The sequence below is a fragment of the Silene latifolia genome, chromosome Y, assembly GCF_048544455.1.
Source record: "Silene latifolia isolate original U9 population chromosome Y, ASM4854445v1, whole genome shotgun sequence".
Classification (NCBI taxonomy): Eukaryota; Viridiplantae; Streptophyta; class Magnoliopsida; order Caryophyllales; family Caryophyllaceae; genus Silene; species Silene latifolia.
In genome coordinates this window covers 232,167,050-232,188,998 of record NC_133538.1, presented here as the reverse complement: position 1 = coordinate 232,188,998, position 21,949 = coordinate 232,167,050, and the positions used below count along the sequence as shown (strand labels likewise).

The window sequence follows — 21,949 nt, the reverse complement described above, 5'->3', positions numbered from 1 at the left end:
GATCGGTTAAGAAATCCAAAGGATTCAAAACTACCATAGACAATCACTCACAATACTAATCTGAATAAAATCAACAGAGTCTTTTTTGGAGGATTGAGTGGTTGATATCTTGATAAGAGTCCAAAACGATTGTAATTGAAATTGAATGCACACACATTTTGTCCACAAATAACATTATACCTCCAGTGGTATAATAGCATCATACAACCAAGTTATATCTTATCGAGCTTATGTGTAATTTTTTTGAGCTTTCTTAAAGTTAAGTTTTTTATGTTTAAGTGAGTGACTTCAGAAATTTTATGGTATAACTCGACTTCTTTAAAACAAAACTCGAAAATTTTATTATATAGCTCAGGTTCTAGAGCATACAACTGGCTACAACTGGTTGTAGGATCTATTAACTGCATTTTGTCTGATTACCTCGGTATAGTAGGTTTAAGAAAAGGGCATTACATAAAAAGTTAATGAAAAAGTCTATTGGAAAAAGTAAAATTCTTGTGCAAAAAAGTATTCGAAAGCAAATACGGAGTATCTCCTTATTTATCTCTCTCTTCAATCCTCCCAAAACAAAAACCCTAACTCCCCCGCCATAACCATCTCTCTCTCTTTCTGTCCTTCAATGGCTTCCACCGCCCTGACACTCCGCTCCGCTGCACCAACCGACCACCACCTCCACTTCATCTCACCACCACGGCGCCACCACAACACCTTCCTTAAACCCAAACTCAAACTCCCTTCTCAATCCCTCAAATGCCGCTCACAGTCACAGACTCCTATTTCCACCTTTTCATCATCATCACCTCAAATTATAGACCAAGGCGTTGACGATCATATAGACGATGACAAGCCGAGGGAAGAGTGCGGTGTCGTTGGTATCTACGGCGACCCTGAAGCATCTCGTCTTTGTTACTTATCCCTACATGTTCTTCAACACCGCGGTCAAGAAGGCGCTGGTATTGTTACTGTTAATGACGACGGTGTTTTACAATCCATCACCGGCGTCGGCCTTGTCTCCGACGTTTTCAACCAATCTAAACTTGACCAGCTCCCGGGCAACTCCGCCATCGGCCACGTCCGTTACTCCACTGCTGGTATGCTATTTTCGATAATTAGTTTTTAATCGTGTCGTCTTTACCTTTCATTTTAAATATGCCTTTCATTTTAAATATGGAATATATGAATGTATGGATGGAAATGAATGACCAAAAAGGTGAACCTCAATATTCCGCTCGGCTAAGTATTGTTTGAATTCGCTTCAAAGGTCGAGATTAACGAATATATAACCCCAAAAATCGAGTCGCAAAGAATCACACACCATCCATTTTGAAATGAAGTAATCTAAAAAAAATTGCAGAATTGAGTGTGGCAACTATTGTCTTTGGGGTGTGACATTTTGAGTTAACGGCAGCTAACTAGAAAACGGAAATAGTAAACCGAGGTCTTAAAGCCTCATACTTGTAATTGAGGTCCTTAAAGCCTTGGTTACCGAATTCGCTCGGTGCCCTACGCCCCTACCAATCGCGAATTGTTAAAAACGAATTCTATCATGTTGCTTACTTTAATACATATAACACACATTGGTAAGGACGTATTCATAGCGAATTCGGTAGCCATGCTTAAAGCTACTGTTCCTCATAATTGAGGTCCTTTTATTGTTTAATCGGACTAGTGAAGAGTTCTTAATCAACGCTTAATAAATACCGTAATTCATATGTATATATGTATATAAGTATGCTTTATGTAATAATGTGTTTTTTGTCGTTGCTAAATTTATTCCTCAGGAGCGTCTATGCTGAAGAATGTACAGCCCTTCGTGGCAGGGTATAGATATGGCTCAGTTGGAGTTGCCCACAATGGTAACCTCGTCAATTACCAAAAACTACGCCACAGTTTAGAGGACAGCGGCAGTATTTTCAACACTAGTAGTGATACCGAGGTTGTCCTTCATTTGATCGCTATCTCCCAGAAACGCCCTTTCTTCCTTCGCATTATCGAGGCGTGCCAGCAATTGGAGGGAGCCTATTCCATGGTCTTCTTGACTGAGGACAAGCTAGTCGCTGTGCGGGACCCACATGGCTTCCGCCCCCTTGTCATGGGCATGAGGAGCAATGGGGCCGTCGTTTTTGCGTCTGAGACGTGTGCGCTTGATTTAATTGAGGCTACTTATGAGCGTGAAGTTTGTCCGGGTGAGATGGTGGTTGTAGACAAGGACGGAGTTCGGACTTCTTGCCTAATGCCTCACCCCGAGCCAAAGCAATGTATTTTTGAGCATATCTACTTTTCTCTTCCTAATTCGATTGTTTTTGGGAAGTCTGTGTATGAGTCGCGGCATGCCTTTGGGAAGATTTTAGCGACGGAGGCGCCTGTTGAGTGTGATGTGGTTATAGCTGTCCCTGACTCTGGTGTGGTCGCGGCCCTAGGGTATGCGGAACAGGCTGGTGTGCCCTTCCAACAAGGGTTGATTAGGTCTCATTATGTTGGTAGGACGTTTATTGAGCCGTCCCAAAAGATTAGGGACTTCGGTGTTAAGCTGAAGTTGGCACCAGTTAAGGCGGTTTTGGAGGGTAAGAGGGTGGTGGTTGTGGATGATTCCATTGTTAGGGGTACAACATCCTCAAAAATTGTTAGGTTACTTAAGGAGGGGGGTGCTAAGGAGGTGCATATGAGGATTGCTAGCCCACCTATCATTGGTTCTTGCTATTATGGAGTGGATACTCCTAGCTCTGAGGAGCTTATTTCAAATAGGATGAATGTGGAGGAGATTAGGGATTTCATTGGGTGTGATTCACTTGCCTTTTTACCTCTTGATAGTTTGAGGAATTTGTTGGGTGGGGAATCTCGGAATTTCTGCTACGCTTGTTTTTCAGGGAAATACCCGATTGAGCCTACGGAGTTGAAGGTCAAAAGGGTTGGGGATTTTGTGGATGATGGTTTAACTGGAGTTCCTGATTCTATTGATGGGGGTTGGGTTCAAGCGCCTAGAATCCCCAAAGTAGAGAAAGATGGTGGTCATTAGTAGGTGATGGCGGTTTGCCGTTTGCCCATGATGATGACGATGATGAATCAAGTTCATTAGGCTACTTAGTACACAGAGGGCTCAACCATGGAGTGAGGTGGCATGAATGATGACTCGAGGCAGAGGCTTAATCTGAGATAAGCTACGTCTCCGTATAAAAAGTTCTGATTTTTTATTAGTATATGTTGGTTTTACATTACTACGACTGCTAACTTCTGCATTCCACCTGTTTCACTTTTCATTTCTGCTCTCGTGGTTGTGATCTTCTGCTTTGACAGTACACCATGAGCTTATTATGTTTTCAGTTCATTCTCTTTGTACAACCTTGAGCCGAGATTTTGCGGAGCTGAGATTTTAAAATACTTCACAATGTTTTATCAAATTGAACAATCATGTTATGGCAGCTGGTAGCTAAGTGGATGTAAGAATCAACCTACATTCTCGATTGCTTTGCAGTTATGATTCAGGTCTAGGAGTGTTGAATTTCTCTAGCAGTTTGTAAATTATGTTTGGAACTAAGTACACTATGTAACTTATGACCATGTCGTAATACAACTTGTTTCAAATTACTCAAAATTTGCTCCGTATTTGAAATGGTTTTATGCAGAATCATTTAATGATAAATTCCTCATTTAATTTACGGTTAATGGCTAATAGTTTGTATGAAATCGTCTACACAAGATTCAGATGCCAAGTTTTACAAGTTTAAGTTGATTGTAGATTTGTAGTAAAACTTAGATTGTACACCATGAGTTTTAACTTGACAACACTTTTCAAGGTATGTGATGCGAATTTTATAAATGTATGCTGCCATTCAATGAAACTGAAGAAGTAAAAATAAGGTTTATCATTTACACAATGTGCTATTGATATATGATTAATTTAGTCCGCTTCCCCTCCTTATTCTCGTGCACTGACTCTACTCGACACGGTTTTGGCCTCTATTTGCTTGCATTTTACCCCTTTAATTCCGCATACTTCTGTGCTATGAATTCCCATCTCAATTTGTAGGGAATAGGCCAAGAACGAGGCGAGACGGAATGAGGAACAAGCCTAGGTGCTAACTTGTGTTAGCATGAGGAGAAGAAGAAGTGGAAGCATTGAAGCTGGTTTCCAAGCCGGTTGGCCGGTAGCCGGTCACCGGTTGGGGAACACGAGCCCTCCCTTAGAAGAAATAAAGGACAGAAAGAAGCCAAATTGAAGAAATACTCGGTGCCGGTTGATGCACCGGCAGCCGGTCAACCGGCACCCACACCAGCCCCTTTGAAGAAATGAAGAAAGCAAGAGGAAAATTAGTCCTCTGCCGGTTGGCCCGCGCCCGACTCACCGACAGGGAACTCATTTACATTCATTTCTTAAATTTTTGACACAAGCACAAAAAGGTCTCGCTGCCGACAGCCGGGCGCATGGGAAGACACTAACACGAGTTGGGATTTTCTCTTTCTTAAGACCCAACTATATATAGCCCATTGTTAATTCCCCTTGGACACACTACCCTAGACTAAGAAAACCCTAGTTTAAGCTTGTAATATTCCTTAATCAAAGTATTAATCTTTCCTTAGTTATAGCTTAATTACTCTTTACTTATTATTAGATCTACTACTTTCAATAGTTTACATGTAATAATTGAGTTGTAATTTGAAGACTTGAAGAGATTCATCTTCTATTCATCCATCCAAGTTGTCTCTTTTAATTAGTATTGGTATAATTCTCATCTTTATTTCACTTTATTTCAGTTGTTTACATGTTTATGTTTGTTTAATTGTTCTATTTTCTTAAACATGTTTCCCTTGTTTGTTTCATGCTCAAGTCTTCATCTTTTATGTTTGTTGTTGCAATTATGTGTGAGTAGTGTCATACTAGGGTAGAGGAGGAGCTTGTATAGGATTTTACGGTTTGATTAGTGGTTTTGATACGAAAGGGAAGTCCTTGGGTAATTTGCTTTGTTTTTGTGCACACCAAGTGTTTGTTGGAAGGCTTGAATAAGAATTTGAGTTCCCTCTTTATCTATTGCATGTTTAAGTGAGAGCTTAGGTTTGCATAGTGTTTGTGTGTGACAATAGCTTGTTTAAGGATGGTGAGAACGAGAGTTTGACCCAACCTAGCCTAGAGGACCGTCTTACACTGAGGGGTGGAGACCTACCTTGACCTTACTCTTGGACTACCCTTAGTTGTAGCCATAAGTCAACCACAGTCTGAACTTGTGAACCCAAACACCTTAGTCTCTTAATCTCTTGAGTTAATTTTTTTTTTTTTTTGATGACGAGGGGGTTGAATCCCCCCCGGGCCCATGCATTCCCGCACCACCACATGGACCATGTAAGCCACCCCTTTCGGGGGCTGCAGTGGCCAAGTGATCATCGCCCCAGCTGGTATCATTTACTTGCTTGCTAGTTATTTTCCTTGCTTTAGTCGTAGTTCATCATTAGTTACCAACCAACTTTGCTTTTGGCTAGAATTAAACTAGGATTAACTAAACTGTCTTAGAACCATAACTTATCATCCTTTGGGTTTGACCCTCGCATCTTCAATGATCACTAGTTACACTTGCGAGGCTACAAATTTAAAGCATATCAGCTATCTAGGTTAATGGTTATATTTGAAATCTCGCGAGGTTGAGAAGAAAAATATTAAAAATTTATCATATCAAAAGTTGACATTATATTTTTTTTAATTGTTCTTCGTGCCCACATTTAGAAATTTATCAGAGAGAAATTGATATGAATAAAGCACGTCAGATCACCAAAATTCCCTAGTAAACGAGAATGTTTACATTAGATACCTGAAAGAGTTTGAACAAACTCATAGTATGAGTGTTTGGAGAAGACGAAGTGCAAAGAAAAGATTGGAGGAAACAGAGAAAGAATTGAGAGATTGTTGATTGAATGCAATACTTGAATTGATATTATGATAACTTGTGTTTACAACAATAGGATGTATCTCTTTATATAGGAAGAGTAAGTCGGTTTATGAGAACAACTACCTTTCCTAATATGAGTCAAACTACCTAACTAACTTGTCAAAAATCTCTAACTAACTTATAACAGAATCTCTAACAACCTATATTCTAACACCTCCCCCCCCCCCCCTTCCCGCGCAAGTTGGAGGGTGTAAAGTACATCCCCAACTTGTCTTGAAGTTGCTTGTGTTGAGGACCACTGAGTGCTTTGGTGAAGAGATCAGCAGGTTATTGTTTGGTAGGTATGTAAGATAGAGATATTAGACCTTCCATTAATTTTTCTCTTATGAAATGACAGTCCAAGTCAATATGCTTGGTTCTTTCGTGGAATACTGAGTTTTTAGCAATGTGAATAGCTGCTTGGCTATCACATTTGACAGGAATGGCTTATATATTTGGCACCTCTAACTCTTGCAATAGCCTGCTTAACCAAGCTAGTTCGGCTGTCAACCTTCTTAAGGATCTATATTCTGCTTCTGCTGAAGATAAGGAAACTGTTTGTTGCTTTTTAGATTTCCAGAAAAGAAGACTGCCACCCATGAAAGCAATATAACCACTAGCAGACCTTCGAGTTTGTGGACAAGCAGCCCAGTCTGCATCACAAAAACCTTCGAGATGAAAAGATGGTTTATTGTTGAGTAAAATTCCCTGAGAGATGTCCATGGCAAGGTATTTGAGGACATGAATAGTTGCAGTCATGTGATGCTCTCCAGGGAATGCCATCAATTGACTAAGTAACTGGACTGTAAATGCTATATCTGATCTGGTATGAGTCAGGAAGTTTAATTTACCAACCAACTTTCTGTAATCACTGGGATTATCTAGGAGATTGCCCGAGTCCATGTCCAACTTAATAGAACAATCCAATGGACTGGTGACAATCCTGCAGTCAGTGCAATTGAACTCTGTCAATAATTCCTTGGTGAATTTCTTTTGTGTAATAGCCATGCTTTTAGTGGTTGAGATAAATTCCATCCCTAAGAAGTAATTCAAATGTCCCAAATCCTTGATTTTGAAAGTATCATCTAGGAATCTTTTTAAATCCTAAATTTCTTCAATATTATCACCCACCAGTAGAATATCATCTACATAAACTGCTAGGAAGACCACTATGCCATTTATTTTCTTGTGAAACAAGGAATAATCATTAAGGGATTGCCTGTAACCTCTGGATCTAAGAGCTTGAGTGATTAGCATTCCATTGCCTGGATGCTTGTTTCAAACCATACAAGGATTTCTGAAGCTTGCATACAACATTCTTGTCAGAGATAGTCAGTCCAGGAGGAATGGACATATAAACCTCCTCATCAAGTTCACCATGGAGGAAGACATTATTGACATCTAGCCGAGTTAATTGCCAATTTTTCTTTACTGCAACTAAGCTTGTGATTGTTGTCATCTTAACAACTGGTGAAAAAGTTTTTATATAATCTATTCCTTCTTTTTGTGTGTAACCTTTGACAACCAGCCTGGCCTTGTACCTTTCTATGGATCCATCTAACTAGTGCTTTACCATGAAAACCCATTTGCAGGAGATTGCTTTCTTTCCTTTAGGTAAAGGAACAATGGACCCGATGTTATTAGCATTTAAAGCCTTGAACTCTGCTGCAATAGCTTCTTGCCATTCAAGAAATGCTGAGGCCTCCTGATATGTCTTTGGCTCTTGGACAGAAATAGAACTGCTGCCAGCAACAATAGAAGAAACATACAACCAAATGCTAGATGCAATAGGACAAATACTCTCACAGACAGATGTAAGAGTATGTGGATGATGAGTCATAATTATATACATATTTATGCCTCCCTTAATTGCTTTTGATACGGTTTTCGTGCCAGATTATATCATTTACATGCCTTTTATGTTAGAACGTTGATACTTTCGCCTTTTGATGTCTAATGCAGGAATGATGCATTTGAGAAGCAAAGGAATGAAATGGGCATCGCGGAGTAGGCATGAAGGAACACACGAAGCACGACACGGGAATCCATGAGAATGAAGGAAGAAAAGTTAAGATGAAAACACGAAGAAAAAAGCAAGAAGCAAGTGATGCCTCGATCGAGTACAAGGAGGCTCGATCGAGGAACCTCCAAACTCGATCGAGTGAGGCCAGGATTGATCGAGGAACCAATTTGTTAACTATAATATGCAATGTCGAGAGTTGGGGTATTTGAGAATCGGTGCCTTGATCGAGTGCACATAGGCTCGATCGAGGAACCACTATTTTCCAGTATTTTCCGCAAATTTCCTTAATTCGGTTATGTTTTATTATAAATACCTAAACTCGTACCCTAGGTTATTTACGCTTTATTTTCTGTAGGTTTAGTGGAATTACTCTAAAACTCTCTCAAATACTCCTAGTTTAGTTTAGCTTTATTATTATTGTTCGGATCTATTGTTCTTCATTACGGTATTGCTATTAATCTTTCCTCAATTATTGTTTAAATCGTTATTCATCTTTATTATTGTTCATCATGTTTGTCTTATTATTATTGTTGTTCTTCCCTTCAATATGAGTAGCTAAACCTTTAATCTAGGGAGAAGGGGAATCTAGGTTGTTAGAAGGGGATTAAACTAATGAATTGATAGTTAATATTGCTTATTTGATGTTGTTCATATTATTGTTCTTCATCTTGTAAATTAATTATTGGCCAGGGTTAATTGACTAGTATAGCGAATTGAGACTTTCACCGACTGGGTTAGAATCAATATAGGCCACGATAACGGAATAGAGATAATTTAATAATAGCGATTGCATGTTAAATTAGATCTAAAGGAATATTGAATCGACCGATCATATAACCTTAAACAACATAATTAGCTCTATCAATGAATAAAGTCACACCCCGTATGACTACCTAGTGAACCCGAATCCCTAGACTCTTTAATATTATTGTTATTCATCTTTATTTTACATTGTTATTAGTTGCTAGAAAACAAATCAACAAACCCCCAAAATTGGTTACTTAAAGACAAACTTAAATATTGACAAACTGGAATAATTACCCCGTCTCTCTGTGGATTCGACCCTTCTTACCGCTAGCTATTTTGTTAGTACTGAGATAGATTTACTTTGATTAGGTGATACGACTTTAGCCTTATCAAATTTGGCGCCGTTGCCGGGGAGGCAACAATTTTCTTGTTTGTTTTTGTTTATTTTTGTCTTTTGTCTCAGGGAGCATCAGTTCTTTGAGACAGTTTTATCTTTTCTTGTTGTTTTCGTGTATGCCCAGGTCTAACAGGTTAGAGATTATACCTTTTGATCTCGAGCCAGAAAAGACGTTTCGGTACAGACGAAAATTTCAAAGAGAAGTAAGTTAAGTGGAAGACTTGAGTACACTTGACTATGAGCGGTATACTTTTGCAGAAGATTCGTCCTTTGAAGAGGGCACTCTTATTTCTGCACTTGTGATTTCTACAACATCAAAGATGCCAACATTAGCCAATCACTCCGAACCCACGGTTGCTTCTATTCCTAAAGGCTTCAAGCTCCCTACCGCTGATAAGGGAACTTTTGAGATCAAGCCTTCATACATAAGCCTAGTAGAGAGGAATTTATTTGGAGGAAAAGCTGGAGAGGACTCCGCAAAGCACAAGGAAAAATTTATTATATACTGCTGTTCTATTCCTTTAACAGTTGGGGTGACTCAAGATAAGGTGAAACAGACCTTATTTCCTTTCTCTTTGAGAGATGATGCAGCTGAGTGGTTAAGGGACTTAGATATGGAGACCGATGCAATTACCAACTGGACTTCTCTAGCTCTTGCATTCTACAAGAGGTATTTTCCACCACAGAAAACCAATGCTCTTAGAAGTCAGATTACAAGTTTTAAACAAGGTCATCATACTGAGGATTTTAATGAAGCTTGGATACGGTTCAAACGTCTCGTGCGGTCCGTCTCTCACCATGGTTTTGAAATTTGGTTCCTTTGCAACCAGTTTTACAACATGTTGTATGATGATCATAGAGCCTTGCTTGATTCAGCTGCTAATGGGAGATTCCAAGATAACACTAATGATGGTAATGCTTGGAATTTGATTGATCAGATAGCTACTCACACAGCTGAGTATGTTAACCCCAGAGGCAGCAAGAGAGGAAGTGGTTCAGAAAGTGCGGTCGTGGAACAATTGAAGGCTATACTTGATCAAATAGCCGAATTGAAGACTAGCCAGTCTTTGGGTAAGCAAGAGATGGTTCACATGGTTCAACAAGAAGTGTCCTGCGAGATATGTGGGATAGATGGCCAAACTGCGGCCAAATGTATGAGTACCATTGAGCAAGTTCATGCCTTCCAGTCTTTCAAGCAAGGTACGCCATATTCTAACTTATTCCCTGAAAGGAGTCAGAATGCCTATGCTCAAGCTCCTCAACAAAATCCTTATATTATTCCTCCAAATCGTGGTAATCAACCACAAGGAGGTTATCAAAGGCCAAATCAAGGAGGTTTTCAACAAATGCAACCTCCTCCTCAAGCTCCAAGTAATGAGGTGTCGGAGTTAAAAGCTCTCTTACATCAAACTTTGATGATGCAACAAAAGCAAACAGATCATATCTCCGAACTCATGGCTCACAACAAGATGTTGAATACTCAAGTTGATCAAATGGCGGCTCAAAATCCATCAAAACAGTCCGGTCTTCCTCCTCAAGGTAAACAAGCTCATGAGCAAGTTAACGCTATTTCTTTGAGGAGCGGTACTTCTTATCAAGGTCCGGACATGCCCATTGATAAATATGAAGTTCCCTACATGCATCCTAAGGGATTGGGAAATTTGGAGCTAAGTGACGAAAAAAGAAATTGACGAAACTGAAACACGGGATTTGAAGAAAAGCGAGAAAACCAAAAAAGACGAAACTGTTTTGGTTCCTCGATCGAGTAGGACCAGGCTCAATCGAGGAAGTGCAGTGCTCGATGGAGTGACATCAAGGCTCGATCGAGGCACCCCCCTGGTTGATGACGGTGTCAAAAATTAATTCTAAAGCAAAGGAAGTCGAGCCGATTACTATTGCACTACCTTTTCCGCATCTTCAACAAAAGTCTAAGCTGGACAAGCAGTTTGGAAGGTTTATGGAGGTAGTGAAGAACTTGCAGGTAAGTGTTCCTTTTACTGAGTTGATCACTTAAGTGCCGTCTTATGCGAAGTTTATGAAAGAGATATTGAAAAGGAAGAGGTCCTTTGATGAGGTGGAGACCATTGCTTTTACTCAGAAGTGCAGCGCCGTATTGCAAGTTAATTCACCACCTAAGCTTAAGGATGCAGGGAGTTTTTCTATCCCTTGCTATTGTTGGAGCTTGTGTCCTCCACAAATTAGTGTGATAACATTTGTAAATCTCTTACAGGTTCACAAGGGTATACTTCGTATTTAATCAGTTGATTAACGATTACCTAATAACGGCTGGCTTGCTAGAAAGTTTGACGTTATTATCATACAGATGACGGTGATCAACTGGTCCCTAAAGGTCACACCTATAGGATGTATTTGAGAGATGTGGTTATAGAAATATGATCACATTGATGCCTTATATGACTAAACAGTTAGTCAATGTGTTGATGAGACAATTATTTAATGAAGATTAAATAATATTAGTTGAGACGAATTAACTGTCAATTCGTAAATTGAATATAATAAGTTATATTTAATTAAATGTATGTAATGTTAGCTTGGACTAATTAATCTGTTAATTCGTAATTAAATGTAATCGGTTATATTTAATATCAACAAGATGAATGTGTCATAGTGGTAATAGTGAGGGTACTCAAACCAAGAGGTCATGGGTTCGATCCTCACTAGATGACAATTTAACACATTTTATACATTTTTGGAATAACCGAAAAAGAGAAAGATATCTCTTCTATTTTTCAGGATTTGGGCCGAGAATTTTAGAGAAAAAAAATATCTCCCTCATCCTTCTTATTTTCGGTTACAATAAGAGGTGAGGTGAGATCATTTTCTAACCTAATTCATTCTAACCTAATCCTTGCCTCTCATCTCTACGAAAAACACAAAAAAAGACCTAAAAATTAATTAGTTAATTTTTGGATCGATTCTAGCATAATCAAAGGGCATTTCTCATATCATCTTGGGTGCAACTGATAGGAGAATATCATTGCGATATTGTTCATAGGCCATATAAGCTAGGATCGAAGGTTATTTCGTCATCTCTTTACCCTTTTGTTTATGCAATTTATTTTATGACATGCTTTCATCATGATAAATTCGTTATAGTCCTTAAATTTAAAGGGATGCATACAGATAAATCCCACAAGTGGTATCAGAGCCAAGGCCACGAATTTTAATTTTGATGATTTTCATAAAATCGTTTGTTAACAACATTAGGGTTTCAAAAAAAAATTAATGGTTCGGCTGGAAAAAATTTTGTGCCGAGAGGAATTTTTTTTTTTTGCAGATTGTTGCGTTTTTTTTGTTGCTTTATTTCCATTTGATTCTCATATTGTTGTTTTTAATCGGTTAAGATAATAATATGATAATTTGTAGATGTTTCGATTTATTAAATCGAGATGTAAATGGAAATCGGTTTTGTCGAATTGATAAAATATTTTGGGGCTTTTTAATTTTTTTATAGCCGTGAATTTTTTTTTCTGCTGTTTCTGTACTGTTCACGGATGAACAGTATTAAAAAAAAAAAATTTCTGTTTCTTTTCTCTCTTGGTTTTTCTTGAAAAACCGATTAAAGTTTTTTTTTTGCGGTTGTTTTTGTTTATGCCGATTTGAAAAGCATCCGAGAAAAGAATTTTTTGTTGTTGTTACTGTTCACGTGTTACTGTTCACAGGGGACAGATTTAAAAAAAAAAAATTTTTTTTTGTTTCGGTTTTTACAGATAAAACCGTGTATAAAATAAGAAACAGGCTTGTTTTGTTTTTCCTTGATTATGCCGAGAACTTTTATAAATTTTTTTTGTTTTTGGCCAATTAGTTATTGTGAAACGGTTCACAATTTAAAGATACCTAATTATTTTAAAGCAGTTTAAAATATTGATGGATTAAATTCATATTACAAGTTTAATATGAATTAAGTTTGAAATTAATGTGATCAATTGAGGAATTGTCGCTTAATTTGTTAATTTAAATAGGTGGTTTGGATAAATTAATCAACATAATTAAGGAATTGTGTCATGTATGTTTAATTTATTTTTAGTTGATGCATTTTATTTTTTTTTGTTGAATGAATCGTTGAATGAATTTATTTACGTATTTTTTTGCAATCGGTTGTAATTTGTAATACTTAGTGTGGCCTTAGTCAAATTATGTTTTCGTAATGAAGGAAACATAATTTTTAATGTAATTATGAGATCTCGAATCTCCTTTATTTTTCTTTAGTTTTTGGGTTTTGAAATTAGAATGTAATAAATAGGTTTATTATGTAAATTTATTTATTGTAATTTTCAAAGAAGACTAAAGATGGAGATTTGAGCTCACTCCCGCTACATGGATCAAGATGGAACATCGAGACAAGCATCTCGGGTCCAAGGATGGATTCCAAACTTGTATTTAATGTTCATTTTGATAGGATAGGCCACACTAGGACTTTATTATTGCTTTTACGTTTTTCATTCCTATTGCTTTTCATTCACATGATAGTTTATGCATCATATTCCGCCTAAAACCAAACCACCTACTACTAAAATGCATGAAAATTGACTCATATAGATTGTATGTTAGTTTTCATGGACATACAGATGTCACATTTTTAAGCCATCACCTTAGTTTATTCATTCTCGCATGCTAGATATTAGTTCACTTAAAATGAATTAAAATAAAGTTGATGGGATCTTCCTCTAAAACGGAAATTGAGATTAGTCTTTATAAGGGTAAACAACTATGAATCCCTTCTTCGTCGGTAGGCATAATATAACCCCTTCTACGTTGGGTAAGTAATTGTGTTGACTTAGTTTATCTCAACATTATAGTCCGAAGAGTTTCTCATGATTATGATGAACTAAAAGATAGAATTTACAGAAATTTATCAACCAAGAATTCTAACGGTAGAATTAGCTAAAAGGTTAGCTTATCAATTTACAGAGAATTGAGTCTTGGGATCATTTATATAATTCTTGAGGGAGGTCAATTGTATAAATGCTTGAGTCTTCGCGTTATGACATTAGTTCATTAGACTTAAAATCAAAACGATGCACATGCTTATTATTTTTATTCTTCTTTCGCAGTGTAGAACACGATTATTTTTGATAATACTGTTACAACAAATGGCTGGAAATAACGAAATCCCAATGCCTAGTGTCACACTTGATCGCGCGTCCTGGCTTAAAATTTTCATGGTCCAAATGAATCAGTTCACACGTCTGAAAAATGACGGGTCCAACTTTGCGGATCGGGAGGCAAAGACTACGGAATCTTGCCATTCCGACTTGCAGAAGCTCGGTACTTAATCGAGCCAATACCGGTAAACCAGGCCCCAATGCAGAGTCAACGAGTCACTCGCTTATAGTGACTTCGTTATGGAAGCGGGTGCGATAAAGAACGTACTCATCTTTGCAATGGAAACCAATTTGCAGAGACGCTTCATTGCCCAAGGTGCAAACAAGATTTTCACCACGCTCACTAACGAGTTCTCAAAAGCACCGAGAATCGTTACATATGAGCATACCTGTCGCTTCTTTGATGCGAAACTCTAGAAGGGTCAACCGGTTAGCCCACACATTCTTCACATGATTGAGAATGTCGAGAAGCTGGAGGCACTGAATTGTAAAATCAGTGAGAGCATTGTCATTGACCGAATGCTTCATTCTCTTCACGATGGTTTTGCCCTTTTCAGGGCGAACTAATACATGAATGACTTGAAAAAGAGTCCTCATGAGCTACACTCCCTTCTCGTACAGACCGAGAAGGATATGAAATTGAGTGGGAGCATGAAGCAGGATGTTCTCATGATTTCAAACAAGGGTAAAGGTAAGGGCAAGGCTCATGGCGACCTAGCTGTAGGTAAGCCCAAGTTTAAAAAGCCAGGAAATGATAAGAGTGTGCCTGGTGAGACTAATGGCTCACAGGGCAAGGCAAAGAGCAAGAGCGGTGACATAGAGTGCCCCCATTGTCACAAAACTGGACATTGGAGGAGGAACTGTCCCGTCTATCGTGAGGACATCAAAGCAGGCCGCGTCGTTCCTGTTGGTATGTCGTCTTATATTCATATGATTGAGATTAACCATGCAAGTTTCGGAACTTGGGTACTTGATACTGGTTGTGGTTCTCATCTGTGTAATCATTTGCAGGGCCTAAAGAACATCATACCTCTCGAAAAAGGTGATCTGGACCTGCGAGTCGGGAATAGAGAACGAGTTGCTGCTGTCTCGAAGGTAACATATGTAATCCAACTCCCTAGTGGTTTTGAGTCATTTTTAAATAGCTGTTACTATGTACCCAGTTTGTCTAAGAACATTATTTCTGTTTCCGTACTTGCTAAAGACGGTTTTGCATTTTCAATAAAGGATAATAGCTATATTTTCTCATTCAATGAAATGATTTATGGCAAAGCAGTTTCCATGAATGGAATTTACATCTTAGACCAAACCACGGAAGTATTACACGTGAATAATAAGAAAATAAAGGTTGGTGACAAAGATCAAACCTATCTATGGCATTGTCGAATGGGATACATAAATGAGAAACGCGTGAAGAAACTCGTCGATAATGGGACTATTCCCGCATTCGATTTTTTTACATATGGCACGTGTGAGTCATGTCTCATTGGCAAGATGACTCGAATTTCCTTCAAAGGTGTAGGAATGCGCGCTAGTGACCTATTAGGACTCATACATACTGATGTTTGTGGACCTATGTCAATTACCGCTAGAGATGGCTATAGATATTTTATCACTTTCACGGACGATTTGAGTAGATACGGATATGTCTACTTAATGAAGCATAAAAGTGAGTCCTTTGAGAAATTCAAGGAATACCGAACAGGGTACATAAACCAACTGGGTAGAAAGGTTAAAGCACTCCGTTCACATCGGGGTGGCGAATATCTTTCAAATGAGTTTGATCAACACCTTAAAGACTGTGGAATCGTTCTACAGTTAACTCCACCTGGAACACCTCAATTAAATGGTGTGTCCGAACGGAGAAATCGAACCGTTCTTGATATGGTTCGATCCATGATGAGTCACACGGTAGTGCCTGATTCATTATGGGGTTTTGCTCTTTTGTCAGCTGCTCTTATACTTAACCGAAGTCCGTTTAAACCTGTCGACAAGACTCCATATGAAATGTGGAAGGGAACGGTCCCTAACTTGTCCTTTATTCGGGTTTGGGGCTGCGAGGCTTATGTCAAGTGGAGACACGAGGATAAGCTCGGCCCGCGATCGGTCAAGACATACTTTATAGGTTATCCAAAAGGAACATTTGGTCATTACTTCTATTCACCTACCGAACATCGAGTTTTTGTTGCGGCTAGTGCGACGTTCTTAGAGAAAGAATTTCTCGAGAACAAGACGAGTAATAGAACCTTCGAGCTGTCGGAGATTTCAGAACCAACAACCGAGGAACGGATGGAGGAAGTTGTTCCTCCAACTGATGATACGGTTAATATTCCTGAGGAACCTAGGAGGTCGGGTAGAGTCTCTCATCCTTCGGACAGATACATTGGTATGGTCGAGGAGAATGACGTTTTACTCCTAGAGAGTAATGAAACCGCTACCTATAAAGGTGCCATGACCTGTTCCGACTCAAAGCTATGGCTCGAAGCCATGCAATCCGAGATGGACTCCATGTATGAGAATGACGTATGGGATCTAGTTGATTTACCTAATAAGGTAAAACCTCTACAGTGCAAATGGCTTTACAAAATAAAGCGTTCTGTAGACGCGTAACCAGATACCTATAAGGCACGACTTGTGGCAAAAGGTTTCACCCAAGTGCACGGATTGCATTATGATGAGATTTTTGCACCTGTAGTCATGCTACGTTCCATTCGGATAATCTTAGCGATTGTTGCATTTCATGATTATGAAATTTGGCAAATGGATGTGAAAACCGCCTTCTTAAATGGTTATTTGGAGGAAGAGTTGTACATGGTGCAACCCGAAGGTTTCATAGATCCTGAACATCCTAAGAAAGTATGCAAGCTTAAGCGTTCCATTTATGGACTTAAGCAAGCTTCTCGGAGTTGGAATCATCGTTTCGACCAGGTGATAAAAGAGTATGGTTTTACTCGATCGGTTGAGGAACGATGCTTATATATCAAGTCGAGTGGGAGCAAGATTGTGCTCTTGATATTGTATGTCGATGACATACTCTTGATTGGGAATGACATTCCTCTCCTATCTTCGGTTAAAGGATGGTTGAAGAACCATTTCCAGATGAAAGATCTGGATGAGGCACAACGCATTTTGGGAATCCGTATCTACCGAGATAGATCATGATGGACGTTATTACTTAGTCAGGAGTCTTATTTGGATAAGATTCTTGAGAAGTTCAGCATGACCAACTCCAAGAAGGGGAACCTTCCAATGATGACTGGGATGCAGTTGAGCAAGTCTGAGTCACCCACGACGCCTGAAGGGATTGAGCACATGAGTCGTGTTCCTTATGCATCTGCAATAGGATAGATCATGTATGCCATGATATGCACACGTCCAGATGTGGCATATGCATTGAGTATGACGAGTCGGTACCAAAAGACTCCAGGTGAAACACACTGGATAGCTGTTAAAAACATCCTCAAGTACCTACGGAGGACTAAGGATTGGGTATTGACTTATGGAGGAGATACTAAGCTATGCGCATGAACCGATTCAGATGCTAGCTTCCAAACGGATCGAGATGATTCAAAATCTCAGTCCGGGTTCGTCTTCACTCTTAATGGTGCTGCGGTCAGCTGGAAAAGTTCCAAACAGAGTGTTGTAACAGATTCTACTACTGAATCCGTGTACTATGCCGCTTCGAAGGCAGCAAAGGAAGCGATATGGATGTGTCAATTCTTACAAGTACTTACGGTAGTTCCTAGTTCGAATGACCCGATCACCATCTATTGTGACAATAGAGGTGCCATCTTCCAGGCTAAGGAGCCAAAGTCTAGCAACAAATCTAGACATGTACATCGGAAAGCTCACCTGATCCGTGATTACGTGGAGCAAGAGGAGATAGTGAGAGACAAGATTGCGACGGATGATAACATCGCGGATCCTCTCACTAAACCGTTGAATTATGATAAGCATGTAGGGCACGTAATTTCCATGGAAATTAAACGTGTTCCTGAGTTGTAGTACTTGATAATGGATTTGATACATTTTCTTTTTCATATACTATTTATAACTTCATCGTTTTATTATAATATTTTGTTTTTCATGTGGATTGTACTGACAACATTGAACGCCACAAAGTGAACTGAATTACATTATATTTGTTTTGGTCCGTAATCGCCAATGTGAGCTGATAACTCCGGCTATTATATTGTGCAGTCGATTGATGGTGGGTTCAACGAGCCATAAGTCAAACGGTTGACTGATCGATCACAGATGCGAGATTATAACGATACCTCGTAGGACAACTTTTTGTGACAACGTAATGGAGTCCTAAATGTTTAAAAACATTCAGTGCCAGGTCGTGGATAGGACATCCATTGTGTTCCTAGAGTCGATTCTTTTGACTATCGACTGTCTCTTGAGATTAAGGCAGTTTTTGGGTGACTTTGGTTTCTTTCTCACGGTCTGCCGTAACTGGAGGCTAAGTAGATTTTTTCTGGGTCATTTCATACTGTGCTTATATATGCAGGATTCGAGTTGAGGAAAATATCCAACCCTTATCAGGTATAGTTATTTCTCAGGGCCACTCGAGGAGTTGTAACTGAAATGCATAGCCATGCTCGAATGTTGATTCGTTTATCAGTTAAGTTACTCTCTAGTCGGGGAAACCACTCTTGATGATGGTCGCTTGTAAAATACAACCTTTGTGAATACAGATTTGCAAATTGTTTTACATTGAGTGGGAGAAATTTTAGGATATGAGAATCGGTAATCGCACATACACTTGTGAGGACAAGTGGGAGTTTATTGGAGCTTGTGTCCTCCACAAATTAGTGTGATAACATTTGTAAATCTCTTACAGGTTCACAAGGGTATACTTCGTATTTAATCAGTTGATTAACGATTACCTAATAACGGTTGGCTTGCTAGAAAGTTTGACCTTATTATCATATAGATGGCGGTGATCAACTGGTCCCTAAAGGTCACACCTATAGGATGTATTTGAGAGATGTGGTTATAGAAATATGATCACATTGATGCCTTATATGACTAAACAGTTAGTCAATGTGTCGATGAGACAATTATTTAATGAAGATTAAATAATATTAGTTGAGACGAATTAAATGTCAATTCGTAAATTGAATATAATAAGTTATATTTAATTAAATGTATCTAATGTTAGCTTGGACGAATTAATCTGTTAATTCGTAATTAAATGTAATCGGTTATATTTAATACCAACAAGATGAATGTGTCATAGTGGTAATAGTGAGGGTACTCAAACCAAGAGGTCATGGGTTCGATCATCACTAGATGACAATTTAACACATTTTATACATTTTTGGAATAACCGAAAAAGAGAAAGATATCTCTTCTATTTTTCGGGATTTGGGCCGAGAATTTTAGAGAAAAAAAATATCTCCCTCATCCTTCTTATTTTCGGTTACAATAAGAGGTGAGGTGAGATCATTTTCTAACCTAATTCATTCTAACCTAATCCTTGCCTCTCATCTCTACGAAAAACACAAAAAAAGACCTAAAAATTAATTAGTTAATTTTTGGATCGATTCTAGCATAATCAAAGGGCATTTCTCATATCATCTTGGGTGCAACTGATAGGAGAATATCATTGCGATATTGTTCATAGGCCATATAAGCTAGGACCGAAGGTTATTTCGTCATCTCTTTACCCTTTTGTTTATGCAATTTATTTATGACATGCTTTCATCATGATAAATTCGTTATAGTCCTTAAATTTAAAGGGATGCATACAGATAAATCCCACAGTTATATCGGCCATCTTGCTATTAGTAAAACTCTTTGTGATTTAGGAGCTAGCGTTAGTGTCATGCCTTATTTTATTTGTAAGAAATTAAATATGGGTCAAATGACTGTGACTAATATGACTTTGCAGATGGCTGACCGATCTATTAAACACCCATTGGGTGTGTTGGAGGATGTTCCCGTTCGAGTTGGGAAATTCTTCATTCCCGTTGATTTTGTTGTCTTAGATATGGGTGAGGACAACCAAATTCCTATCATCTTGGGTAGACCATTCCTTCACACAGTGGGGGCGGTTATAGATGTTAGGAGAGGGAGACTAACTTTAGCTGTGGGGGATGATACTATTGTTTTTAACTAGGAAAAAGCTTTAAAACATCCCATGATAGAAGAAACTTGTCATAGTATAGATATTGCTGATTTTACTATTGATGAGTGTCTTGCTATGTGTTTAAATAGGGATCCTATGGAGATTGCCCTTGTTTCTGATTCAGCTGCTGAGACGGGTTCATGGAGTCAAGAAGTTGATGAGATTGAGAAGTTGCTAACTGGAGAGGAATGCCCACATTAAAAGGTATACAACTTAGGTATCCCGTATAAGGTTACCGAGGTAAAGAAACCTGAATTTAAACCCCTTCCCTCTCATCCTAAGTATTAATTTTTGGATGATTGTGAAATGAACCCAGTAATTGTCAATGCTAGCCTAACGGAAGGCCAAGTTTCTGCTTTGTTGACTGTTTTGAAAACTCATAAAAAGGCCATTGGGTATAGCATTGATGATTTATAAGGTATTAGTCATAACTTTTGTATGCATCATATTCACTTGGAAGAAGGCCACAAGCCTAGTGCACAGGGTCATACACGACTAATCCTCTACTGCAGGAGGTGGTAAGGAAAGAGGTACAGAAATTACTTGATGGTGGCATTATTTTCTCTATATCTGATTCTAAGTGGGTCAGTCCTGTCCATGTTGTACCTAGGAAGGGAGGTACTACAGTAGTGAAGAATGATAAGAATGAATTAATTGCTACTAAACTTGTTACAGGTTGGAGGATGTGTATTGATTATAGGAAGTTGAACACAGTTACTAAGAAAGACCACTTCCCACTTCCTTATATTGATCAAATCTTAGAGAGATTAGCGTGCCATAGTTATTTCTGTTACCTAGATGGCTACTCCGATTTCTTTCAGATACCCATTCATCCTGATGATCAGGAAAAGACTACTTTCATATGTCCATATGGTGTATTTGCTTATAGGAGGATGCCTTTTGGTTTATGTAATGCCCCAGCTACTTTTCAGCGTTGTATGATGGCCATATTTTCTGATTACTTAGAGTCTATTATGGAAGTCTTTATGGATGATTTCAATATTTATGGTACTGATTTTGATGTTTGCTTGAGAAACTTGACTAAGGATTTGTAGTGCTGTGAGGAGAGCAATCTTGTGCTCAACTGGGAGAAGTGCCACTTCATGGTTACTGAAGGGGTGGTACTTGGTCATTTGGTGTCAGGTAAAGGTCCAAGTGGATAAAGCTAAGGTTGAGGTAATTGAGCAACTCCCGTACCCGGTTAATGTTAAGAGTGTACGTTGTTTTCTTGGTCATGCAGGGTTCTATCATCGCTTTATTAAGGATTTTTCAAAAATTGCTCAACCTCTAACTCGACTGCTTCATAAAGATACACCTTTTGTGTTTACTGATGAGTGTGTTAAGTCTATTGATAGGATTAAACAAGCTCTTATCACAGCTCCTATAATCCGATCTCCGGATTGGAGTTTGCCTTTTCAGATTATGTGTGATGCCAGTGACTATGCAGTTGGAGCTGTTTTGGGGCAAAGAAAAGATAAGGTGTTGCATGCTATTTACTATGCAAGTAAGACTCTTGATGATGCGCAGATCAACTATGCTACTACGGAGAAGGAGCTTCTTGCAGTTGTCTATGCTTTAGACAAATTTAGAGCTTATCTTGTTGGT

The 21,949-nt window shown here is 38.7% G+C and overlaps 1 protein-coding gene across 1 annotated transcript; it reads left to right on the top strand.

Annotated features, from left to right (window-relative positions):
* The first annotated feature begins 535 nt into the window (after nucleotides 1-535).
* LOC141633984 (amidophosphoribosyltransferase, chloroplastic-like) lies at nucleotides 536-3,654 on the top strand. The gene is made up of 2 exons (XM_074446323.1): nucleotides 536-1,091; nucleotides 1,782-3,654. The coding sequence occupies exons 1-2, from the start codon at nucleotides 620-622 to the stop codon at nucleotides 3,014-3,016; spliced, it is 1,707 nt and encodes a 568-aa protein (XP_074302424.1). The 5' UTR covers nucleotides 536-619; the 3' UTR covers nucleotides 3,017-3,654.
* The last annotated feature ends 18,295 nt before the right edge of the window (nucleotides 3,655-21,949 follow it).

Bases quoted from the DNA above. Each gene is read 5' to 3' on its own strand.
- LOC141633984 (XM_074446323.1), top strand. From the start codon at position 620: ATGGCTTCCACCGCCCTGACACTCCGCTCCGCTGCACCAACCGACCAC. The intron at 1,092-1,781 runs GTATGCTATTTT...TTTATTCCTCAG, and splicing joins CGTCCGTTACTCCACTGCTG to GAGCGTCTATGCTGAAGAAT.